This window comes from Mobula hypostoma, chromosome 4 (genome assembly GCF_963921235.1).
Source record: "Mobula hypostoma chromosome 4, sMobHyp1.1, whole genome shotgun sequence".
NCBI lineage: Eukaryota > Metazoa > Chordata > Chondrichthyes > Myliobatiformes > Myliobatidae > Mobula > Mobula hypostoma.
In genome coordinates this window covers 136,147,356-136,175,193 of record NC_086100.1, presented here as the reverse complement: position 1 = coordinate 136,175,193, position 27,838 = coordinate 136,147,356, and the positions used below count along the sequence as shown (strand labels likewise).

Here is a 27,838-nt window from a genome sequence, read left to right as displayed (position 1 = left end):
GAATTAGTGTGAATGGTGTAGAGAGCACTCATTTTCTAGGCTTTCTCCAGGAGAACCTTTTCAGCTAATATGTGTCAAGCCCAACAAGCGGGTAGTTTCTGGTTTTAGTTTGAGGGAATGAAGCTGGGCAGGTGGAAGAAGCATCAAGGGAAGACTGATTTTGAGATGATGTCCATAATTTAGTCAGATTTAACCAAAGGAGAAAGACAAAAGAGTAGTGACAGTTTAAAATTTGAAAATTATGAATTTAAGAAAATGTGTTAAAAGTAGTTTAGCAAAAGTGAACTGGAAATAGTGATTTGAGGTAAGTCAGTGTCAGGGCAACAGGAAGCATTCAAGAAGTTCAGGGTAAATATGCTCTTAACTTGAAGAACTCTGAAGCTGCCAGATCTAGAGTCTTCTAGACAACAAGATGCACAGAGGAAAGCTTACATCAGACACACAGCTCAATACTTCAGGAAGCCAAGAAATGTACAGAAAATAGGAAATGATAAATGAAAGGGTGAGAAATAAAACTAGGTTTTTAAAATCTTATTCTCTCAAGATGTTTTATTATTACATAAGCAGCAAGAACATCACCAAAGTATATCCTATTAGGGATTAAAAAAACAACTGTCCCAGTCATGAGCAATTAATGTTGTTATAAAATTTTGTGCATATTTTCACAAGAGGAGGACAATACTGTAATTGAGATTAAAAAGGAAGAGCAAAATACTGAATGGGATAAAAATGGTAAAAGTGGAGTTAAGAAGTTTAACATTGTTGAAAGGTGATAAATCTATGGGTCCAAATATACTCTTAGGTTACTGAGAAAAGCAAGGAAGCCCACTGCAGAGGGACACTCCAAGCATGGAGGAGTGAAAACATTGCACCATTGTTAATTGTGAAAAGCAAGAGGTAAACAGAATACAGGCAAGATCGATTAATTTTGGCAGCAGATAAATTGCTGGAACAACTACTGAGAATTCTAACTCATTTATAAAGGCAAAAAATAACCAAGGACTGTTAGCATGAATTTTGTTAACAGAAGGTAATGACTGGTATTTTTACTGAATTTTTTTGAGGAGGTAACAAGGAAGTTCAATGATGTCAGTGCATTTGATGTAGTGTATATGGATAATGGAGATCCACAGAAAGATTATAACACAGTTCATACTGAGTCTATGTAATAGCAATATAGCTGGTCCTACACCCCAACCCCCTGCGAATTCTTTACTGTGAAACTCTTATCCAACTCTTTTTGAAGCCTTTGTGAATTTCAGACCATAACAACTTTTTGTGAAAAATAATATCACTTCTGGTCCTTTGTCCAATCACCATCATTTTATGTACCCGAGTTGATTCTCTCTGCCAATGAAACAATTCTCTATTTGCTTTGAATATCAAAAGAAAAACTTCAAATACTCAGCAGATTAGGTCTCTTCTGTGAGATGAAAAACTGAGTTAGCATGTCAAGTTGAAGATGATTCTTCAGAATTTTGTCTGACAAAGAAAGGGTCTTAACTCTGTCTCAACCCTTCATGATTTAAATACCAGATACCCTCACAATCTCCTCTCCTTCAGCTTCTCCAGCCTATCCACGTAACTCTGGAATCATTTTAGTCAACTGCAATTTTTAGATCTTTTCTGAAGTGTGGCATTCGAGATAATCCTGAATTAGTGGGCAACTACGGGTGATGACAGCAAGGGTCAATATTATTTGCTTTATGGCTAGACCAGTTATGCTCAATAAATCTGGTTCTGTCAAGAATTTGGTTTTAAATAAATTGGGATATGCTTTTCCACAATGTTGGTGTTGAAGCATGACTGAAGTTTGCAAGCAATTTATAGGATAATGGAACGAACCAGAGAAGACCCAAGGCAGCAATTGAGATGGAAGTGAGAGATACCAATGATGTCAAAATAAAAATATGGTATGAAATATGGGGAGTTTATGGTTTATGTGGTAGTCGAGATTAAGTGAGAACCATATATCAAATAAGAGGAAAAAGGAAGTAAAGTTGATGGTTTAAAATAAAATCAGCAATGTGAAGTCACTCGGAGCTGTGGCTACAGTATACTAAGTAAACAAGAAGATACCTCAGTGAGAATTTTGGCTTGGAGTTTAGTTGGTCAGCAGACAGAAAGTTACAATTATTGAAAGATTTTAGCTCCTTTTTTCAGAAAAATATATTTCACATGTCAGAAGTAACAAGTTTAATGGCAGCACACAAACTCACAAAACTGTCAACAGCTTGCTACAACTTAGAAAGCTTCCATTCATTTCTTACAACATTCAAGTATTTCTTTAGATACAAATGAGACCAATAGCATTTACTCACTGTAGTAAAAACTCCTGAAGCTGTTGACCAAGATAGACAGGGTACTAGTGGTATGGGCTTGGGCCAGTTAGTCACAGCTAATGACGCCATCTACAAATCAAATTTTTAGTATGTCAATACATTGAATGCAAATCAGGCTTCTTTGGAAGCCATTTTATCTATAGGCTTTCGTCAGTAATATAAAAATTCAGCTGCCAACCAAAGTTATTATATCAATTAAACTTTCATTGCAAAAGCTATACAGAATCAAAAACATATTACTTAAACATACAACTTACCTCCCTACCCATCAGCATCACAATCTTTTTGGGGAAGGTGAAGTAACCATGGGTCATCTTTTTCTATGATGAAATTTGATTATTTCTTTACTCATCCCAAGAAAATTATTTTAAGTTCTATTATAGCAATTAAAACACATAATTATCAATAGGAATTCATGATCATTTCCCATATTTTATAAAACAAAACTAAATTATCCTATAGATGAGAAAATTTGCAGATGCTGGAACCAAGCAACACACACAAAATGCTGGAACTCAGCAGGCCAGGCAGCATCCGTGGAAAAGAGTGAACAGTCAGCTTTTGGGCCCAGACCCTCCATCAGGACTGGGGAAAAAAATATGAGAAGTTAGATCAAGAAGGTGGGGGGAGGAGAGGAAGAATTACAAGGTCGTAGGTAATAGGTGAAACTGGGAGAGGGGAAGGGGTGATGTAAAGGGCTGGGAAGTTGATAGATGAAAGACAGAGAGGGTTGGAGAAGGGGGAATCTGATAGGAGAGGGTAGAAGACTATGGAAGAAAGGGAAGGAGGAGGAGCACCAGAGGAAGATGATGGGCAGGTAAGGAGATGAGCTGAGAGAGAGGAATGGAAATGAAGGGGTAGGGGGGCACAATTAACAGAAGTTCGAGAAATCGATGTTCATGTCTGGAGGCTACCCAGACAGAATGCAAGGTGTTGCTCTTCCAACCCGAGTGTGTCCTCCTTCTTCAAAGAAAGGGTCTTTTCTTCCTCCATCTCAATGCTGCCCTCACCCGCATCTCTTCTATTTTGCACATATCTGCCCTCACCCCATCCTTCCGCTGCCACACCAGGGATAGGGTTACTCTTGTCCTTATCTACCACTCCAGCAGCCTCCCTATCCAGCACATAATTCTCTGTAACCTCTGCCATCACCAAAAGGATCCAAACCACGAAGCACATATTCCACCCCCCCCACCCACTACTTTCCACAGGGATCGCTCCCTACATGACTCTTGTCCATTCATTCCTCCCCACTGATCTCTCTCCTGGCACTTATCCTTGCAAGCAGAACAATTGCTACCCCTTCCTCTACATCTCCTCTCTCACTACCATTCAGGGCCCGAAACAGCCCTTCCAGGTGAGGCGGCACATCACCTGTTAGTCTGTTCGGGTCACCTACTGTATTCAGTGTTCCATGTGTGGCCTCCTGTATATCGGTGAGACCCGACATAGATTGGGAGACCACCATCTTAGTGAGCATCTCCACTCCATCTGCCAGAAAAAGCAGGATCTCCCAGTGGCTACCCACTTCAATTCTACTTTCAATTCTCATTCCGACATGTCAGTTCATGGCCTCCTCTACAGCTACAATCAGGTTGGAGGAGCAACACCTCATATTCCATCTGGGTAACCTCCAACTTGATGGTAAGATCATCGATTTCTCGAGTTTCTGGTATTTGCGCCCCTCCCCCTTCACCATTTCCATTCCCATTTCCCTCTCTCACCTAATCTCCTTACCTGCCCATTAGCCCCCTCTGGTGCTCCTCCCCCTTCCCTTTCTTCCATAGTGTTCTACCCTCTCCTATCAGATTTCCCCTTCTCCAGCCCTTTATCTCTTTCTCCTATCAGCTTCCCAGCCCTTTATTTCACTCCTTCCCCTCTCCCATTTTTACCTATCACCTACCACCTTGTACTTCATCCTACCCTCCCCCACCTTCTTGACCTCACTTCATCTTTTTTTCCAGTCCCTATGAAGGGTCTTTGGCCCGAAATCTTGACTGTTTACTCTTTTCCATAGATGCTATCTGGCCTGCTGAGTTCCTCTAGCATTTTGTGTATGTTGCTTAGATGATCCTATTTCAAGCTCTTCTATATATTTTCCTCCTTAAATCAGATTCATTGTAAATAACTGAAGTACCAACATGGATCCCTGTGACGCCCCTCCGATTATGAACTGCCAATGTGAAAACCATCCTCCAACATCCCTACATGTTGCTTCCTGCCAATTACCCTAATTCACCTGACTACAAAAAATAAATTTATTTATGATTAATGCACTACTTGATCTTTGCCTTTATAGTGTGCCTACTGTTTGGGGAATACAATTTTCTCTTGCTCTGTTTCAAATAAAATATTGCTCTACCCAAATGAATTCTACAGTTAAATTTAGGTTAACACAGCAGATCAGGTGCCATCTAAGGAAAACAGTAAACAGTGCATACTTCAGGCCTAGACCCCTCATCAGGACTGAATTTAGATAGTCTTTCAGAGCTATACTTACTTCACCTCTTATTAGCACCTCTAATTGACCTTTTCTTTCCCACATCTTCTTAATGTTAAATATCTATTAGTATTATGCTCCCATGTTTGATTCCTTGTAATTATGTCTCTGTAAAATCAACTCAACAGTGCTGGTTTATACCACACAATATAATAGCAGTCAAACTCCTTCCCGGAAGTAACCTCTTCAGTTTGTACAGGACCCACCTTCCCCAAAATGCTTTAAGTGCCTCAGAAATCTAATGCATCCTCCTTCCTACCTACACATTCATCTATCCTTGAGTGGCTCAAGGAGTAATCCTGAAGTTATTCCTTTGAAACTTAGCTCAGACCTTACTTATATTTAGCTCAGGACATTTTTATCCCCCTACAAGAACTTTGTCAATTGTACCAATATATACCACAACCCCAGATGATCATCCTCTCTACTCCCCCCGCCCAGTATGTTCTGCAACCCTTCCAAAGATATCCTAAACCCAGCAACATGGAGGCAAGATATCATCTTGGAGTCTTATGTCGAATCTCTGTTGCTGTATCATGAGAACATTGTTACTTGAGTGTGCCTGATCCATAATATTTCTCTTAGAAATGTTCAAACTTACATGTCCTCCCATAGATATCCCAGTCATTCCTAAAGGTCCATAGCCCCCTCTCTCCAACCAATGAAGAAGAGCTGCAGACTCCAGAACCAGAGCTCCTCCCATCACAAAAAGATCAGAAACATTCCTTAAACTTGATCTCCTAACCGGAAGAAAAACAAAGTGGAATAAGTTAAAAATATTACTTTTAAACAGTAGCTCTGAATTTTCCACCAAAGACTACCTTTTTAAGTATTTACATCATTATCATCAAAATGTACCATTTTCCCAGAATGCAACACGTAAGGACACTTGTATATTTATATATTTATTATAGATTTCCCTTTCATTTAATCCTTGATGATGTTCAACTCTACAATCAATTCTTGTACTTCAACCATCAGGGTCTTTCTCATATGAACATAAATAGGATTCAACAGATGAAACTAGTGACCAGAGTCCAATTCTCTATCCACATAACAGAATGGACGATGTAAGTCCAAACAGCAGCAGGTGACAGTATTTACTTTTCCTTTCCAAGAGCAGATGTGACAAAGGGACTTCTGTTGACATTCTGGAATTGTTTCCAGTCTTTGTTAATGCTAATACCAAACCAACTGAAGAACAAAATGGAGGAACTAATTACCAACAGCATTTATGGACTAAGACTAAAATATGTCCATGCCAACATTACTGTGAACTGATTTTCAACTCTGGGGTTAAATTAATTAATTTATTTCGTTGTTTATTTATGCTTTTATGTATTTATTGAGTTAAAGCGTGAATAGGCCCTTCTGGCCCTTCAAGTCGTGCTGCTCCACAACCCCCAATTTAACTCTAGCCTAATCATGATACAATTTACAATGACCAATTAACATACTAACCAGCAAGTCATTGGACTGTGGGAGGAAACCAGAGCACCCAGAGAAAACCCACGCATTCCATGGGGAGGACATACAGATTTAACAATTTATTTCCTCAGTATTTCATAGAATAGCTACATTATAAGCTGTCCTTTGGTGCTTTTCAGTGCTGAGTATCAGAGCAACTTTCTAGTTTGGTTCACCTACCTTTCCCAGTAACCTTGCAAAATTTGTCTCTTATGATAATTTCCTCTTAAAAGCCACTATAGAATTCGTCTCCACACTCATTTTCCAGAGTTCAACCTTGCTGTATAAAAATAGTTGATCCTTCCATCACTGTCAATTCTATTCCTCTTTATCCTAGATTGGTGTTTAGACTTTATTTTTAGTTCAGACCCCTTCCACCAAGGAGAAAATACTCTCAACTTCTACCTTTCATCATTTCATATATCAAATATCCCCAAAGCCTCTTCAAAGAAATTAATCCCAGCCTCACTCATCCATCCTTCTAACAGTAGACCTTCATTCCTTGTACCATATTTGCAAATTCTTTTTGAAGTCTAATGCCTACAACATTCTTTCCATTACGTGGTAACCCTTTTCTGGCCAAATATACCACCTGATCCATTAGTTATCAAATATCATATTCCATGCTTCTGCCTATTTTACCAACTTATTTTGTTTATTCTGCTTCAGTCTAACAATGTCCTTCTTGTATTTCATGATCCTGGGAAGTTCTGTTATTCTCTGCCTTAAATACACTCAATGACTTGTTCTGTTATTTGCAACACTGCCCTGCATGCCATTAAGATAAGACAGTAAGATATAGGAGCAGTAGGCCATTCGGCCCATCGAGTCTGCTATGCCTTTCAATCATGGGCTGATCCAATTCTTCCAGTCATCCCCACTCCCCTGCCTTCACCCCATATCCTTTGATGCCCTGGCTAATCAAGAACCTATCTATCTCTGCTTCAAATACACCCAATGACTTGGCCTCCACAGCCGCTTGTGGCAACAAATTCCACAGATTTACCACACTCTGACTAAAGTAATTTATCCACATCTATTCTAAATGGACGTCCTTCAATCCTGAAGTTGTGCCCTCTTGTCCTATACTCCCCTACCATGGGAAATAATTGTTCAGGCCTTTTAACATTCGGAATGTTTCTATGAGATCCCCCCCCCCTCATAATTTTGAACTCCAGGGAATACTGTATAGCCCAAGAGCTACCAGACATTCCTCATATGGTAATCCTTTCATTCCTGGAATCATTCTCGTGAATCTTCTCTGAACCCTCTCCAATGTCAGTATATCCTTTCTAAAATAAGGAGCCCAAAACACCACACAATACTCCAAGTGTGATCTCATGGGTGCCCCTATAGTGCCTCAACATCACATCCCTGCTCTTATATTCTATACCTCTAGAAATGAATGCCAACATTACATGCGCCTTCTTCACAACCAACTCAACCTGTAGGTTAACCTTTAGGGTATCTTGCACAAGGACTCCCAAGTCCCTTTGCATCTCTGCATTTTGAATTCTCTCTCCATCTAAATAATAGTCTGCCCAATTATTTCTCCCACCAAAGTGCATGACCATACACTTGTATTTGTATTTCATTTGCCACTTCTTTGCCCATTCCCCTAAACTATCTAAGTTTCTCTACAGGGTTTCTGTTTCCTCAACACTACCTGCTCCTCCACCTATCTTTGTATCATCAGCAAATTTAGCCACAGATCCCTTAATACTGTAGTCCAAATCATAGACATACTGTAGTCCAAATTATAGACATACATCGTAAAAAAAACAGCAGTCCCAACACCCACCCTTATGGAACGCCACTGGTAACTGGCAGCCAGCCAGAATAGGATCCCTTTATTCCCACTCTGTTTTCTGCCGATCAGCCAATACTCCACCCATGCTAGTAAATTCCCTGTAATTCCATGGGCTCTTATCTTGCTAAGCAGCCTCATGTGTGGCACCTTGCAAAGGCCTTCTGAAAATCCAAGTACACCACGTCTACTGCATCTCCTTTGTCTACCCTGCTTGTAATTTCCTCAAAGAATTGCAGTAGTCAGGAAACCCCCATGCTGACTTTGGCCTACCTTGTCATGTGCCTCCAAGTACTCCGTAATCTCATCCCTAATGATCAATTCCAACAACTTCCCAACCTCTGACGTCAAGCTAACAGGTCTATGGTTTCCTTTCTGCTGCCTCCCACCCTTCTTAAATAGTGGAGTAACATTTGCAATTTTCTAGTCATCTATCAATCATCGTTAATGCCTCCGCAATCTCTCCAGCTACTTCCTTCAGAACCAGAGGGTGCATTCCATTAGGTCCAGATTTATCTACCCTCAGACCATTAAGCTTCCTGAGCACCTTCTCAGTCATAATTTTCACTGCACAAACTTCACTTCCCTGACACTCTTAAATGTCCGGTATACTCCAGATGTCTTCCACTGTAAAGACTGATGCAAAATATGCAATCAGTTCCTCCGCCATCTCTGCATCTCACATTACAATATCTCCAGCATCATTAAAATAGCAAAAAAAAAGCAATACCTGTCCTAACAATGTATGCCAGAAATTCGAAAGTGTCAGGGTGCAGACATGAGTGTGGTTGCTATTACTAAGGAGAATGTGCTTTGGAAGCAAAAAGATCTGAAGGTAGATAAGTCACCTAGACTAGATGAACTACACCTCATGGTTCTGAAAGAGGTAGTTGAAGAGATTATGGAGACATTAGTAATGATCTTTCAAGAATCACTGGATTCCGGAATGCTTCCAGACAACTGGAAAATTACATATGTCACTCTACTTTTTAAAGAGGGAGGGAGGCAGAAGAAAGCAAAATTATAGACCAGCCCACCCAACTTCAGTAGTTGAGAAGAGTCCATAATTATGGATTAGTTTACAGGATACTTGAATGCACATGTTGAAGTAAGCCAAGGTCAATATAGTTTCCTTAAGGGGAAATCTTGCCTGACAAATCTGTTGGAATTATTTTGAGGAAATATCTGTTAGGATAGACAAAGAAGAGTTAGTGGATGTTGTTTACTTGGATTTTCATAAAGCCTTTGACAAGGTGCTGCATATGAGGCTGATAAAAAAAAAAGTTAAGAGTGCATGGCATTACAGAAAAGATACTGACATGGACAGAAATTAGCTGACTGTCAGGAGGCAAAGTGTGGGAATAAAGGGGGCTTTTATTGGTTGGCTGTCGGTGACCAGTGGTATTCTGCAAGGGCGGTGTTGGGACCACTTTTTTTTCCCCACGTTATACATCAATAATTTGGATGACAGAACTGACAGCATTGTGGACAAGTTTGTAGACAATATGGAGGGGCAGGTACTGTTGAGGAAGCAGAGTCTACAGAACTTGGACAGATTGGGGAATGGACAAAGTGGCAGATGGAATATAGTGTAGGGACGTGTATGGTCATGCACTTTCCTAGAAGGAATAAAAGCGTAGATTACTTTCTAAAGGGGGAGGAAATTTAGAAATTAGTGGTGCAAAGGAACTTGGGAGTCCTTGTACAGGATTTCCTTAATGTTAGCTTGCAGGATAAATTGGTGGTAAGGAAGGCAAATGCACTGTTAGCATTCATTCTGAGAGGACGAGAATACTAGAGCAGGGATGTAATGCTGAGGCTTTAAAATGTATCGGTCAGACGGCTCTTGGAGTATTGAGAGTAGTTTTGGACCTCTTATCTAAGAAGACACATGCTGGCATGGAGAAGGTCATGAGAATGAAGAGGTTAATATATGAGGAGTGCTTATGGCTCTGGGCTTGTTCTTTCTGGAGTTAAGAAGAATAATTGGAGATCTCATTGAAACTTATTGAACATTGAAAGGCCTAGATGGAGTAGATGTGGAGAGGATGTTTCCTATAGTGGGTGAATCTAGGACCAGAGGACATAGCCTCGGAACAGAGGGACTCCATTTAGAAGAGATGAGGAGGAATATCTTTAGTCAGAAGGTAATGCATCTGTGGAATTGAATGCCACAGACAGCTGTGGAGGCCAAGTCACTGAGTAAATTTAAAGTGGAGGTTTATAGTTTCTTGATTTATCTGGGTGTCCAAGGGGTTGAGAGGGATACTCAATCAGCCATGATGGAATGGCAGAATGGGCCACATGGCCTAATTCTGCCCTTGTGTCTTATGGTCTTCACAAGATCATTATGGAACTAACTTTGACACCAAAGTACCCAATAATAAGAACAAATGAGTGTAGAGTGCAGTACAGGCATAGCTTCAAGGAAGGGATTCTAAAGTTTAAGGTGGGAGAGCATGACAAGGATGGAGCAATTTATTTGGGAATGAGGGAGCACTAGAAATTAAGGACAATAGAGATATCAGGATCATAAGGCTGGGCAGGGTTACAAAAATGCGAAGAGAGACAGGGAAGAAAGCAAAAATACAAATATTAAAACTTAAGTTTGGCTTGTTTGGGAATTAATGCAGGTCAGTAAAGGCAGGGCATGCTTGGATTCTGGTAACAATATTTTGGATGAACTGAGTTCTGAAAGTTGGAAGATGAAGAATGCCAGAATAATGAGATTTAAAAACCAAAGTTGCATAACAAATGAGCAAAGCAGCGTCAGGACTCAATAGCATTAAGCAGATGGAAAACAGTCAACCTTCACCAAATACATATTCAGTAGCCTAACCCCAGGTCAAATATAACACCAAAGTGGAACCAATCTAGATCAGTCTCAGATAATAAAGTAGGTGCTAGAAATCAAAGTTAATGGTGGGATTTTATGGTGGAGATTTAGTTACCTGAATAATGATTGGACGAATTTTTAAATTTTTCATTACTGGGTGTTAGACAAACAATCATACAACATATAGATAATGTAGTGTGGTGAATTAAAGCAAAATACTATCAGAAAACATTTAACATCAATGTATTTCAATGTATTCACAAAGTCAACAAGAGATAAGCCATGAGAAATGGGAAAGATCTTTAATAGTAATGAGACCTGAATGAGAAATCATTGAACTGCTTTAGTTATGAGAACATAAAAATGGATCCATATGTGTGCAGTCCCAAAGAGGTAGAGAGGTAAGATGAGGATTATGTGCTCAACCACCTCAAAGGTTATGGACAGGTTATAAGAGGACAAGAAGAAAGAGATTATCTTAGAAACAGTTGCAAGATTATATACATGACTCTGCCAAGGACTCTTTTAGTTCCACCTTAACTGATGATGATGAAAATGGCAGCAGCAAACAAAACAAACAAAAGCAATGTCCTTCAGATAGTTCATGAAACTACTTCCTTTACTACTTCTTTCAAATATGATTCTGTTACTAAGCTTGGAACCTGTAATTTACATTTTTTTGGTGTGCTTTCAGGCCAATTGAAAGATCTGGCACCTTGCTGTCTCCGTGGGAGATCCGTGAGGTTTTGAGAGGAATATGCAACCTAGAGGCCAAGGCTGCTGGAGACGGGGTGCAATCCCATACCTTGCTGATTAAAGCATCAAGCAAGTTTGAAATCAATGAGGACGAGAGCAGAAGGTGAGCGGAAGTTCAGCACCACCTCTCTGTGTTTGACTGGTCTCGCTCTCTCCCTTGCTCACTGGTCCCAGAGGAAGATGCCTGCATGTGAGTTTGTTCTCGTTCATTCTCTCTCTCTCTCTCACTGCTCCCAGAGGAATGTGCCAGTGTTTGACTTCTCTCTCTCGCTCTCTCTGTCACTCAATGCTGCTGGAGGTTGGTGCCATAGTCTTGGATCTTGGGCAAGGTTTAATTGATGCAGGTTGTGGATGGACTCTGCAGTTCATGTTATATGTTGTTCTGATTACTCTATTTTTTATTGCTATTTTGAATGGGGCAGACTTGCTCCTTGACCATCAGTCAACAAATGACACCGTGCTAAATTGAACTGAACGTTCCCAGACTGTTTCAAAGACTTTGTAGTTTGATGTTTTATATTGTTTTCACTCATTTTTTTTTGCTGTTTGCGTGATTTGTTCTTTTTTTGCCCATTGGATGTTTGACGTTTTCTTTGAATAGATTCCATGGTGTTCCTTTGTTTTGAGGCTTTCTGTGGAAAGACTAATCTCAGGATTGTACACTGCATACATACTTTGATAATAAATGTACTTTGAATCTTATCTTGCTTTAAATATACTAAATCATCAACTCTTCTCTGCAGTTTTCCCTTAATTTGTACCCCCCCAACAGACATGTCCCCACTGTTAACATCATTGTAAATCTTAAATTCTTTAGATTCTCTCGCCCTATTTACACTCTGTACTTTTAAATTAACCCATCTTCTATCAGCCACGTTGTGCACCCCAATTTTACTTAATAAAAAAATTCTAGTATTCTTAACATCCAGAACAAAATTTAATTCCAACTATTCATTCTATTGCTCTACTGACTTCAGTAAGCCCACTGTTGATCAGGGTTGACCATGGATGTTGCGCCCTAGCTGTCTAAGCAAGCCAGGGATCTACGATATAAGATCAAGCTGTTGTCTCTGCAGTAGGCTCCCTCTCTACGCAGCTAATGAATCCAAATCCTCAGGGTTTATTCCCAAAGCCTTCCGCATGATTGGGTACAGCCGCAAGGCAGCAGATGTTTGAAATTACAGTTGTCCTTCTCTTAAATGAGCTGCCAACTTTAGATGACAAACCCCATCTGCCCGAAGCAATTGGTTTTAAAGCACCAGTAACCTGCTTTTGCCCCTTCCCCTTCCCCCAGGCTTAGTAGCTCAGCCACACATGAAGGCTAGGAGCTGGACACACATGCCATTGGGAGCATTTAATAGGTAGTGGGAGCTTAGCCCACTACCACCCCCAGCTATTACAATCTTAAGGAACCTTCCTTTAGTACAGACCACAAAACTATCAATTCTTAAATTATCCATGACTTTGATTGTTCTTGTGTAGTCTATCATTCAGACTCAGCAATTCTCATGCTTAGTTCATATCCATTATTCTCTTTAAAACAATAATCTTGTGTCTGTTACAACCCGTAACAAATCTCATTAATTCATTGCACTGTGCTTATGGATCTTTAGGTGATCATGATCCAACAATCCAGAGTTTTAAAATCTACCCATTCAAATCCCTCCTGTATCCCACCCTTAATCATTTTTGTAATGTCTTTTACTGCTACAACCATTTGAAAGTAATCAAGTAGCTTATCTAGTTATTTTGTTTACTTTTGTTTGGTAGGTCAGATCAGTAACCTCTTGAAATAATTTCCAGAGCAAAAAAACAAATCAGCCCTAGTGCAGGGTTCTTGAGATATACCAAATTTTGTTCCTTAGCCTTGGCCTCAGTTCTATACTGCATAACAAGAAAATACCTATACTGCAAATGGAATTTACATCCATATCTGCTGACTTAATTCAGAGACACGAAAGCATGCAAAGTGAAATCAACATGAGAAAGTTCAGCTGAGTACTTAGACACGTGTTGCTTTTCTCCTCCAGCACCTGAGTTGTCGTCCTTGAAGTTAAAAGAGAACTGATAAAAAGTACAATGAATCATGCTGAATGTCCTGGACGATTATACAAGGCGAGTAAAAAGGATCACAATGGAACAAACCTAATCACAACAAGATACAGTTTAGCTGGATTTTTCCTAGAAGTAATCAGTGAAGGCCACAAAATAATGAACTGTGGTGTGCTTGATCACTAAAGAATGAAGAGGCTTGTTCAAAATGCCTATAATGCATCCAGCATTTCTCTTATACAAAATAGATAAAGCAGAATACTAAATTTATTGTGAAGACAAAGAAAGATTATACAAGAGACAAAACAAGTACACATTACTAAATACTTACACTTGATCTTTAGGTTTCCTGTAGCCATGTAACAATGTCGTCAGGGAAAATAGCCAATTTTCATGCATTTAAAAAAAATAATAATACAGCAATACATATCCTTTTAAATATTGAAAGTATACCTGTACATAATGAACTGTTACTGGTAAAGCATAATATCTAAACTATTTTGATATCTTATTTAAAAAGTAATTACATCAAGACCAAATAAAGAAGGAAATTATGTAAAGTTCACACCTAGGACAAGTAGAAAAATAATTTCTCCCTTGCACTTGGTAACAATTAACTCCCTAGAACATCAAAAGCAGCTAACACTATATATAGATTAACTAATTTGCAAAAAAACTGCACCTGCCTGCTTCACCCAATTTTCATGCCAATATAAACAGATTGAAGGTTACTGGAAAGTGTAGATGCAGATGATCAAATACTCTGTGGAGTAAAGTGGTTTCTATTCCATTCTGAAAAACAGAATGAAGCATGTTGGAACTGAATGCTATTTAAATAGCTGAGTATTTGTTCAATTGCCTGTGAGAATTTAAAAAAGGGATTTAGTATTTAGATGCTCTCCTGTTTCATTATGTATTATGCTTAAAATATTAATTAGCTTCATAATCAGGTTGGGCCAAAAGAGCAGAATTTATGGATTATGATTTCCTGTCACACTCCATATGGAGTGTACTGGAACAGCAAAGGCAGCAGAATGAAAAAATGCCACTGGAAACTGGGATTTACATAGAAAAGTGAACACAAGTCCCAGCATTGGCTCCAGTAGTCAGGTAAAGTGTGCTTCATGAACTGCCTTTTTGTCATTTTAAATAGTTATTTCGGAAATTTTACTTTGCTGATTAAATCTTCACAAGATATTTAGTTAGGAAACAGGCCTGAGAAATTATAACTCCAAGTGACTAACCTCACATTGATATTTTTGGGTGACAGTAAAGTTTATAAACATTCACAAAGGATATAATACGGGTTTTCCAAAAGAAGTGATGCAATACACGCTTCCTTTATCATTGGACGAGCCATCAAAGTGCGCCTTCGCCAGTAAAACTAGAAATAATTTTGAACAAAATGTGTTAAATTTATAACACAAAAAGAACTTCCTTAAAAATACATAAATAGTTCATGTGACATTTTATTGAATCCTGTCGTTTCACCTTTCAAGTCAATATCAATTTATTTGATTGCTACAAGGGGCACAATTTCCAACATTCAGAATTTCCATTCATTTTATAACCACCCCAAGTTTCTTCCCCCGCTGATAAAACATACATTGAACTTTCCATACACACATTCTCAGTTATTGCAGCAAACAGTAACTGAATAGGAAGTTCACCTTTATACTCAAACAGCAGTCAAGAATTACTTTGGGCTTAAATTCCTGACTAAGCAATAGTGTACACATATCATAAATAACCTGGCCTAGAATTCAACTGATTACTATAGCTGTTTAATCACTGTAGACTTTATAGTGAATGCTACCCTTACACAACATCCATAAGAAATAAATCCACCCCAGAATTTAATAAACAAAAGATTCCACCATGCTATTCATTTGTTCAGATGAAGATCAGTTCACTCAATATAGACTGGGGATAAACACTTGGAATATTCATGGTATAGTGCTAAACAGCATGTTACAACTATTTCTAATTTTTTTAGTAGAGGGAAACACAGTTCTTTATTTTAATTTAGTTCAAGCAATATTTCTATGGATGCTGACATGCTTCACAGGAACAGCTTGTTCACATCTGCCATCAGATTTCTAAATGGACAATGTGCATGACCTCACCATATTTTTTTGCTCTCTTTTTACACTACTTATGTATATATCTGTGTCATTTATATTTATGTTTGTATTGTACTGTACTTCTGCCATGAAACAACAAATTTCATGACCTATGCCGTAGAAATTACACCTGATTCTGATTCAGTTTCATAGGACTCTTAACATTCTTCACTATCTTGCTTAATATAAGAATCTGGAACCATTATTGACTATGTGGATCTTAAAGCATACTCCACCATTCAATGTAATGCCTGATCTAGTATTGGTCTGAACTTCAGTTTCCTGACTATTCTCCACAACATTTGCCTCCCCAACAGACTAAAATCTTATTAATATAGACTATGAATAATTCAGCTTTCATAGCTCTCTGGGGTAGAAAATGCCAAAAAATTCTCAGCAGATATTCACTTTCATCTCTATCTTAAATGAACAATTCCTTACTCTAAAGCCATACTCCCAAATTTTATATTTACCCACAAGGGCAAGCAAGCTCCCTACACTTCCTTTGTCAAGAACCCTCCAAATTTCAAAAAGGTCACCTCTCATCCTTTTAAACTCTTGTGAGTTTAGACCCAAATTGCACATCTGTTCCGCAAGACAATCTCTTAACCCCAGGAATCAATCTAGTGAAATGTTTCCAGTAACTGCCAGATGAATATATACAGATCCACATTTACTCTTTGGGAATTATCAGTCATTAAATATAGAAACAAAAGCTATATGCACTACACCAGATGTGGCTTCAGCTTGGCCCTATTGTGTTGTACTTCTCCGTGGATTGTCACCTTGTCGTGGTGGAGAAGCTTGTGTAGTCCTGTGATCCCGAGAGCAATGCCGTCTGGAGCTATGCTCCTGGTAGGGTCACCCATGGTGGTGAGGTCCCTGAACAATCCAATCAAGACCTCAACGGTGGAACAGGTAGACGAAGTTACTTCGAACTCAATGGCTGCGAAGGCGGATGAAGGCTGCAACAAATCCATCAGCTCCAATTGTCGTGGTTTTCATGCCATTGGAATCAGTTGGTTGATTTGTGAAGTACCGTGTGCTTCTTGGAGTGCAACACCAAGTACGCGTTAAACAAATACATGCACAGGCGTCTTTGCACTGTGGGCCACTTCTTCAGAACGAAGACCATCGTCCTTGACCTCGAGGGATAGCCACGACGACGATGATTGTGTTCTAACAAGGTTTTTCTATTTTAAGTTATATCTTCTTTATTCACAACTTTCCTCTTATCTTCGTATTGCCAGCAAAATTGGCTGCAATTTCATGTTGGTGTTTCACTGTTTCAATGTAACTATTTACAAATACTGATGGTTTGACATCTGGGTCTCTGGGTGCTTGCTTTTCATTGAGTTTCACTTCTCAGGTGCCCCAGCTCCCAGTAGGACCCCCAAAGAGTGAAACGCAAACACAAGAACAAGCGCCCAGTGACCAGATGTCAAGCCATTAGAAGTTGTGAAATTATATTGTGAATTATTGGAATTTTACTGTAACCAAATAGCAATAATACTTTTAATTATAAGTTGCAATAATGATCATCATGGCTTTAAGAAATCACATGCAGCTATTTTATGTCGATTACATAAGAGTTTAAACTAATATTGTGTGTTTCCACTTACATGGTCTCCAGTGCCTGCCAGATGAATGCATACAGGTCGATATTTGCTCTTCCATTCTTTGGGAATTATAAACTGAAACCTGCAGCAATGGCAGTGTGAGTAACTTCACGTGGCAAGTTGCACAATGATGTGATAATCATAAATCCTAAACACACAGAACCTGGACTGAAAAAGACATCTGATATATAATTTATCTCAGCTAGCATGCAAACAATTGCTTGTTCGTAATGTGTAGAAATAAACCTTATCCTAAACCTCTACAAGGTGAAATCCTTTGGATAAAGCTGTATTCTTGATAGCTACTAAAATTTAAATTTCCTTAATATGGAACAAATGAATAACTTATTAAGCATATATTAGAATTTTGAGATGAAGTTAGACTTTGAAATGTGTCAGCATAACTTTTCCCTTCTTAATCCGAAGAAACATTTATATTTATCCCTATCCTAACAGTTGATTCAGTTATATCTAACAGGAGGATGTGGGTAAACTGTCAATACAAGGAGTGGAGTGTCCTAATCCCTGGCAATATCCACATTCATTGTGCTGACCTGAGCCACACATCTCAGTATTGATAACCACAACATTTGCACCAATACCAGTCCTGACAGACAGATTCTCCACACTGAACTGTGGGCAATCCCTTGCTGCACAATTGGCAACAGTGAGCAGAGATTTATGCCATGCTCCCAAAAATTATCACTGATCCCTAAAATGTATTGGTTTTCCAAAAGCTTGTGGCTCACCATTTCATCACTCAGTTATTAAAAGTAATGTGTGACATTGTATGAAAGATCTTAAACTTCACCAAACAAGGGGAGCTTGAAGTTCATTGAATTATTTTCTTCATTATAAAATATGAGAACCAGAAAATCAACAAGTAGTATAAACCAAAGACAGTAAATGTATTAATATTTGGTATTTTGCAGGAGCCACAGTTAATGATAAATATTGCTATTTTGTAATTAATCATCCAGGACAGCTTGTATGTCCAGAATCTTTTAAAGACGTTGAGCTTTCATTAATAAGTTTTAGAAAAGCAAGAGCAGAAGCTTTGATGATAGCTGGATGCTTAACAGGGAACTGTGGATACTATCATGTAGACATCTGCTTGGAGAATCTGGGTGCAACCGAACATGGGCAAAATGGAGCCTGTCAACCTGATTAAAGCAAATCTCTAGCCCAAATAAAATTTTGAAGAAACAAAAGAAGCTAAACACTCAACAGGACAGGCTTTCCACAGATGCAATCTGACCCAATGACTGATTCCAGCATTTTCTGTGTACATTTCAGACTTTCAGCACCAAGTTTATATTTTCCCAAAAAAAAGTTGTATTTGGATTTGGTATCAAATTTCACATCTTCAGCCCCAAGACACTTCATCTTAGCAATACAACACATCCCTTTCTTTTACTTTCCACTAAAATTGCCGTTGATCTCAATTTTTCCCTGGAATAACGTATCCCACATCCTCACTACTGAGTAAGGATGATTATTGGTTTTCTTTTTGGAAAATATACATGATTATTTTGTGTCCGTGAGCATCATTTTGGAATTCCAATGTGAAAATATTCTCTCTCTTTAAATTTAAGAACTACCATCATGTTTTTTCTTGTCAATTCAGCCTGCTATTCGGTCCTTCACGGTAATTATACACTCTCAGGTCTTACATCATCCATAAAATTGTATTTTCTTTAGTGACTCCACACTTTTAAAGAGAATAAAACTGCACAGAATTCCAAATATGGTCCTAAAACTTCTCTTTTTCTATTCTATCCATCTGTAATTTTATAGCCACATGATTACATATTATGTGTGAATCAGCATCTCCTAACACCTGTTTGGTTCTATCCAATTTGGCCTCATTCTTCCATGAGAGTAAGTATTTCCATATTTCTCCTTCCAAAAGAATCACCACAGAAGGATGGAAATTTATTTGCTATTTGGAAACCGTTTATATTTTAAGGTCCTCTAAATGTTGAGGAAATTTTCCTTAATGTAAACAACATCCATTAAGATGGAGTTATCTACAAACTGAACTGCACTTCAGAGCCCAACAGAAATTCTATCACTGATCCCCATGAAATAATGTATTCATCTTCTGCCAGACTGAACAATTACATTTCACACTGTTCTATATGACTTTATGAGATATAGTGGAACTACTAATTTAAATCATTTCAAAGGCTGTCAAAAGCCTGACTTTCCTTTTAGAAATCGGTCCTGTAGTCTCTCCTGTAGTTAGGTTGCTACAATTATTTTCCATTTAATCCTTGAATATTGTTTCCAATATCTTTCTAGTATGACTTTAATCTAACTGGCCAATAGTTCTGTCTTTTGATTTCCAAGAATAATGTCCACCAGACCTCTATTTCCTTTATTACTTAATATGCCTTTTGCATTTCTTCCCTACCTTCAATACAACCACCTGTGGGTACAATTCGACCAGTTCAACTGCAGTTAGGATAGTGTGTCCTAATCTGGAAATTAGTCTTTACAAGAGATATCAAGACTTCAGGGATGGGACAGAGGATATTTAACCAAATGTATAGAGAAAAAAGGAATGCAGTACACCGAAGCTAATAATATTCTCTTTCAAAAAATGAGAGTTAATAGACTGTAAAATTTGCAGTCTTTTGACCACAAAGATTAATTGATAATCTGACAAGATTATTAGCGATTGGAGGCTACAGGTTTGAAATTATGGCAGTAAAAGTTAAGAAAAGGAGAATTCCTTTTTAGTTCGTTGAGCTCTATTGATCTAACATTGGAAGAAATCTAGCAATAACTTAAACTGTGCAAAAAAAATCAAAACATTTTGAAATAAAATACTATAAAGCTGGAAATATGAACTAAGTACAAATATTGCTAGAAACATTCAGCATAAGAGGTGCCAATTGTAAAGAAAGAAGCAGAGTTAACTTTCCATGTTAACAGGTTTCATCAAGATATTTCTGGGCCTCATAGAAAGAACAAGGAACTGGGTCTTGAAAAACCAGTTGACATATCGTGGGTCAATGAAACTTTTTCTGTTTATTATACCAAATTTAATTACTTCCTTATTTCCAAACTATATACAGCAAAATACTTTGACATCTTTTTGGTTGCCTCTTCTAATATCACATTTATTTTGGTCGTCTCTTTAGTAAACACCAAGGCTGTCGTTTCACCATTTATCCTGTTCTTCTCTTGATCCACTTATCTTCCTTTGTTTTGCTATTTTTGTATTGGTGAATATTTATAATATTTATCTGATAGTGTAATTTGGCATTTCTCTTTGACTTCCAAATCTTTTTATTCAAGACAATTCTATGCATCTTTGTATTTGCTTTTGGCTTTGTTCCAACTAATCCTTTCATTAATTTCCCTACTTCACTTTGAGTTATTGGCTTTCATTTTTTTGAAGCAAAATATATCACCGCAAACTTCCAGTCATCCAACTAATTTTTCCTAAAAGTGTTTGAAGTCTTGGTCGATAATTTTCTCCAATTTACCTTCCCAAGTTCTATCTTCCATCTCTCAAGATTAGTTATTTTTTCCCCAAAATGCAGTCTTAGTCTTGCCTGCACATCTCAGTATCATTAGTCATAGAGCTGTACAGTACGGAAACAGACCTTTCAGCTCAACGACTTCTTGACCAAGGTGCCCTTCTGAGCATTTGGCTGAGATCCCTCTGAACATTTTCCATTCATGGACCTGCTTGAATTTCTCTTAAATGGTGTAACTGTGTATGTCTTTAACCACTTCCTCTGGTAGTTTGCTTATATTTGTGAAAATATTACCTCTCAGGTCTCCTTAAATATATGCTCTATATTTTTACGACTCCCCTACACGGGGGGAGAAAAACTGTCAATCCATGTCACCTATGCCCATCATGACTTTATATACCTCTGCAAGGTCATTCTTCAGCCTCCTTCACTGCATGGAAAACAATCCCAGCCTAAAAAGTCTCTTCTTGAAACTCATACCCTGCTGTCACAGCAATATCCATCTGTATGCTGTCCAAGCATCCTTCTTATAGTATGGTGACCAGACTGTACACAATCTTCAAAGTCCAGCCTCTCCAATGTCCTATATAGTTATAGCATGACAGCTCTTGTACTCAATGCCCCATCTGATGTAGGCAAGTGTTACAACAAGACAAAACAATCAGTACCTTATGGTCAGCTGAAACCAATCAAAGGCTGACTCACTGATCGGTCGTTGTCCCAGTCAAGGACTCAATTGTTCTGGGGTAAAATATTGAAACAGTCTTACTGGGGAGTGAGAGTTTGAATGGAGTCTTAAAACTGACTGGTGCAGTTTTATTGAATAAAGGGTTATTTTGAATTCCAGCTTGTTCTATTGTTGGGCTTTGGGTCTCATCAGTAGTTATAGGCGAGCAAAAACAACAAGCATGTCATAAATCTTCTTCAACACTGTCTACCTGTGTTGCCAATCTACTTGTACCCAACGTCCATCTCTGCTACAACACTCCAGGGCCCCGTCATTGACTATACAAGTCCTGTCCTGATTTATCTCACCAAAATGCATCACCTTACACTATCTGAGTTAAATTCCATCTGCCATTCTTTTATGCAATCTCCCAATTTATCTGGATCCCGTAGTAACGTTAGGTAACCTTCTTCACTATATACCATTCCACCAATTTTGGTGACATCCGTTAACTTTCTAATCATGTCACTTATATTCTGATCTAAATCATTAATATGTATGACAAATAGCAGAGGACATAGTACAACACTGTTCACAGGCCTCCAATGTGGAAACACAACCCTTCACTACTACAGTGACGACTTCCACCATAGCACATCCTAGATTCCATTATGATCTCACCTTCTGGGCTAGTCTGCCAAATGGGACCTTGTCAAAAGCAATGCTGATGCCCAAACAGACAACGTCAACTGCTCTGCCTTTATCATCCTCTTGGTTACCTTTTCAAAAAATCTTAAGTAAGTTCATGAAACACAATCTACCATGCACAAAGCCATGCTGAGTATCCCGAATCAAGACTTGCCCTTCCAAATGCCTTTCCGTCATTATAATCCTTATTAATCGTGATCATTGTTGTTTAAATGTTCCCCTGTACCTTTCTTATCTGTTCTGGTTCATTTCTCATTCTTGAAATCAGGAAATTATAATCAGGTTTCTTGCTTGATTTGGCTAAGCTTCCACAAACAGTTTAATTTTAGTGAGCTTCTAGCAAGAGTTATAGTTTCCTTCCATAGTCATACTTTATTGATCCTGAGGGAAATTGAGTTTCGTTACAGTTCCAGCAAGACCTCTAAGTATTAATCAAAAATAATGAACTCTTAAATATTATTGACCCACTATATTCTACACTCTTCTTGTTAAAAGGTTATCCACCTTGCTAAGATGATTTTGAAAGGAACAAATTATACCAAATTCTCAGAGTCAGGTCATGACACATACTTTACAGATATTCTAATTGAATAGTTAAACTAGAAAACGTTTAACAGTTCATATACTTTTAAATAAATCTGATAGATATGATTGTTTCTAACAATGTACAGATGAAAAACTGTGCTTACTAACACAATTAAGTTGTCTAATCTACTGTACTCAAAATGGATTTTTGACATCATTAACTTTTGACCTTGAACAAACAATGCTGATGACACAATGGAAGAGGGAAATAGACCAGAAACTGTTAACAATTGGCATAATCAGTAATTACAATTATATATTGTGAATAATATAGACTAATAGAATAAATATAGTTTTTAAAAATCAGATAATGTTGGGGAAAATTGGGGCATTTATGAATGTAACCTATACATCTTAAAAAGAAAAATCTAATGTTTTCTTTTACCCATTTAAGGACAAATCACATCACGTCTCAAAAAGTCTTGCAAAAACATTCAAGATTCAATTGTATGCTTTCATTTCCTTACCTTGCATTGACAGATTCAACCGGCATAATCCCTGGCAAATAATGATCCAGTGGAGATACAAAGTGCCCATCCATGATCTGACAGTCTGCCTGCTCCTCTACCTGTAGAGAAAACTACTATTGTATTCAATTATGCAACAAAGAAATGAACATCAATTTCCACATATCCTTCCCATATTTAAAAAGGACATCCTCTCAGGCTACATACTGCTAAGCCAGGAACATGACATAAACTTTAGCCTTCCACTGATAATCTCACAACAAAAAAAAAATCACTCACAGCTTGGTGAAGAGAGGCTGCCCATGAGCAATGTCCATCAAATATCTGTCATATTAATCTTATATTCCAGCACCTGGCCTGTAGTTTAACAACACATCTAACAACTTCTTGTATATTATAAAATGACTTGCCTTTACCATTCTCTCAGTTGAAAGCTTAAATATCTTCAGCTGCTTAATCAATGGCCAAGCAGGCAGAATTAAAAGGTGGTACACAATTAAATTAATTTTGCTCTATCTAGTAAATTTCTAGGAATTATCAAGGTTCTTTAAATCCATGGTTTGTAGTCTCTTTTAAAAACAAACTACAGGTTCCAAATAATTGTAAAAGAGGACTTGTCTCATTAAGTCATAAGATTGTGCCTGCCGCACCTCACCCAATCATTATTTGTGAAATTGCTGCATACGAAGAATGCTGTACAATTTATCTTTGGGGAAAAGAAACAAATCGTCATGAACTCACTGCTAGCTTTAGTACTCGCCCAGTACCTCCTTAGTTCCATTTGCTCCATGGAAGTAGGAGTCTTCCTAAATACTGCAATGCAGGTTACTCCTGGGTAATGAACAGCTTCCTTTTTATAGACGTCCTAACATTGATTGTGCCCACACATTGGGCAATACACAATAATCACTATCTGGTAACGATACTTCCATGATACTGTAATGAGTGGCATCAAAAACAGAGAAGACCAAATACTGAAAGTGTGGGGAGGGACAAGAAAGAGGGGGCCAGACATAGCAATTAACATGTACATATGTCAGACTTTTGAATTTAATAATATTATTGGAGTTAATTCACATGTATTGGTGTCAATAAGTTGGGTGTTCCAAAAGTTGGGATGACCAGTAACAACATTATGCCATAAAGCACACCATCAAGCCATTTTACAGAAGTCATGGAAAATAGTGCCATTGCAATTACTTCATTCTAAAAGTAAATTTAATACTTAAATGTCTCTGAACAGAGAACTGGAAGGTAGGGAAACCACCTCAAAATCTATTTGAGACCATACAAATGATTTTCCACAATTGATAGGGAACAAAGAGCCGAATGAAAAGGAGGAAGTAAAGGAAAACAGCATTAATAAAACAAAAAGTGCTCAAGACATTATGGGAATTAACAAACTGATACATTGCCAGGACTTGATAGGTGACATCCTGAGTACTACAGGATGCAAATGCACTCTTTAATAGATATCAGCAAAAGGAGGGAAATAAATGGAGTCTGTCAGGGAAGTGATAAGAGTGCACTGGGAAGTCATTAAGAGGATTAACAAAATCAACATGAATTTATCAAAGGGAAATCGCCTTTGACAAATCTAATTTTTTTTCACAATTTTCTATGTAGGGTACATGGACATAGTATACTTGAGCAACACACACAAAACATATTTGGACATAGTATACTTGAGCAACACACACAAAACTCAGCTCAGGAAATTTCTATGGAATTGAATAAACAGTCAACGTTTTGGGCCGAGATCTTTCCTCAGGACTGAGAAGGAAGGGGAAGATACCAGAATAAAAAGGTGTGGGGGAAGGGAAGGAGGCTAGCTAGAAGGTGATAGGTGAAACCAAGTGGATGAGAAAGGTCAAGGGCTGGAGAGGAAAGAATCTGATAGTAGAGATGGGGCAGAAGAAACACACAAGTCCACATAAGATGTTAGAGTGCATAATTTAAGCAGATGGAATAGCAGGTATCACATTGCAATGGATGACAAAACAAAATAGAATAAGTGGACCTTTTTCCTATTGTCTAGAGTGGTAAACTTGTGAAATTCTCTGCTGCAACTTGCTGTGAAAGCCAAGTCACTGGTTATGTTTAAAAAGGGGACAGAAAGAGTTCTAATCATAAAAGCCATCAACACACACGATGAGGCCCTCCATTGGTTGGGCTCAACCATGGATGTTGCGTACCAGCTGTCTACATGGTATGCAAGCCAGGAGAGTAGAATATAGAAAGCAAGCTGTTGCCAGTGTAGGAGGCACCTCCCCTTCCATGCAGCCGATGATTCCAATGGAATGGCAAAGTCCAATACAGTTTGGCACCAGCGGCATTGCAGGAGTTGCCAGCTGGCATGGAACTCAACGTAGAATTGCCTTAGTGAACTCCACTTCGGATTTTTCCTCAGGGTTTACTCCTGAAGCCTTCTCCATGAGTGGGTATATCCGTAAGGCAGTGGAGGTCAGAGTTTTCCTTCTCCGAGGTGAGCTAGCAACCACAGCTGATGAGCCTCATCTGCCTGAAGCGACTGGTTTTAATGTGCCAGTAACCTACCTCTGCCTCTTATCCTGCCAGTAGAAACAGTCTGCCGAGCTCAGTAGCTAAGCCACAAGTGAAGGCCAGGAGCTGGTCAGAGGCTATTTCAGACACATGCCACTGGGAGCATGTAATAGGCAGTGGGAGCTTACCCCACTACTGCCCCCGACCAATACAACCTTAAGGAACCACGCATAGAACAGGAAAATGAGGTTGAGATAGAGAATTAGGAATGATTATAGAACAGCTCTTGGCACTCAGAATGTGTTCCCAGACACCAACATGGAATCAGCGCTAAAAGCTTTCATTGTTGCCTTATAATTAGAGATAAGTATGTTACTAATAGCATTGCTGCACTGGGAACCTCATTTGAACCCATCTTCCTTATTGCCTTTTGCTACTGAGCCAGGAGTCTGCCACAGACCTCACAATGTAAAGCTCTACTATTAATGCAGAAAAACTGCTTAAAAGGGCTAGTATGCAAGCCAGGGCAGTACGGTATAAAGAGCAAGGCAGGCACTGTAGCCACTCAATGCTGAGGAGTGAGGCCCAAACCGCATTCAGATTGTTCTGTTGGAGGTTGGCAGCAACTTCTCCATATGTTAACAGACTGCCTGGATCCTGTGGTTTCTGTCAGCACCACCTGTTTGATATGATGAAACCTAACACCTCAGTGATGAGCAGCTGACCATTCACCATGTCAAAGTCATCAACAGCCCTAAAAGGCAACCATTCTGTATCTATCCATGGGGCAATTCTTTGCTGGGAGAGTACCAGCAAAGGGCAGGACTCAAATTGAGCTCTTGACACAGCTATAACCAGAGAAGCAGAGAAAGTAGAGAGGCTCTATGCCAGATTCTCAAAACAGCACAACGTAGCCTGAGCAGATGTCCTTTGTAAAGTACGGAAGGGGATATGTACCTGAGCGTTCAGAATGGAGTATCACGAGTGCTATAATGAATCACTGCCCTGTGAGATAGTGCTGTTCAATGATGGAGCTGGTTCATATCTTATTTTATCTCTTTCCTTGTTCTCAGACCAGTGATGCCCTGAACATTTTTTTAAAAATAAAGATTCCAACAGCCAATGTAAATAGGCAATTCCCAAGAATGCTAAATGGAATTAAGATGACAACTGCTACATAGTCTAAAAATCACTTCCATCTCAACAACAACCCTCTGCCGTCAGGCTGTCTGTTCTAACAATTCACTATCAATTTCTTCAAGATTGGAAAAACCAAATCCGTAACTCCCAAACCCAATTATAGGTTTTGTTCTTTTGAGACTAATTCATTCTTCCAAAGCATATTTTCAGACAGAAATATAATAAATCTCCTGCAATAAAATAAATTTGAAATATTGAGCAGGTCATGCAGAAAGTGTTAACATTTCAGCTGAATAACCTCATATGAAAAGTAGAAAGAACAAGAAAACAAGCATATTCAATACTTCAGTTTAAAGGGACAGATTGAGAGGACAAATGATTGCCTGTGATAGGAAAGTGACCAAATGGATCTGGATGACACAGCATTTGTATGGGTTAGGAGAACCTTATCAATGCTATTAAAAGCAAGGAGTAGGGATGAAAGAATACATGCTATGAAGCTTAAAAGAAAGTGGATGACTCAAAATGGCATTGGTGCTGGCTGAGAGAGGATTAATGAAGATTTATTCACTAGCCCATCTGTCTGAAGCTAATATAAACCTCAATAATCAACTGTTACAATGCTCACAGTTCCGGCCTCATCCATCACAAGCTCCAGTATATTCAAAACATAGCATTTATCTAAATATTAGCTTCATTCATACCTGATCTACACTGGATTTCAGATTAGTCTGCAAACAAATTCAGTTCTTTCTGGAACCTTGTTCTGATCTGCT

At 38.5% G+C, this 27,838-nt stretch overlaps 1 protein-coding gene across 3 annotated transcripts in view; it reads right to left on the bottom strand.

The window, feature by feature from the left end:
- abhd18 (abhydrolase domain containing 18) overlaps positions 1-27,838 on the bottom strand; it is a 61,403-nt gene that overhangs the window by 26,350 nt on the left and 7,215 nt on the right. The window contains exons 4-9 of one of the 3 annotated variants that reach the window (XM_063046568.1): positions 23,421-23,521; positions 17,506-17,584; positions 15,060-15,144; positions 14,092-14,119; positions 5,444-5,582; positions 2,322-2,411 (exon numbers count right to left, since the gene is read on the bottom strand). In XM_063046568.1, coding sequence (XP_062902638.1) covers positions 2,322-2,411; positions 5,444-5,582; positions 14,092-14,119; positions 15,060-15,144; positions 17,506-17,584; positions 23,421-23,521 — 522 coding nt within the window. Of the gene's footprint in view, positions 1-2,321; positions 2,412-2,599; positions 2,663-5,443; positions 5,583-13,710; positions 14,001-14,091; positions 14,120-15,059; positions 15,145-17,505; positions 17,585-23,420; positions 23,522-27,838 lie in introns of those variants that run through there. The other 2 variants (XM_063046565.1, XM_063046566.1) reach the window with 2 other exon arrangements.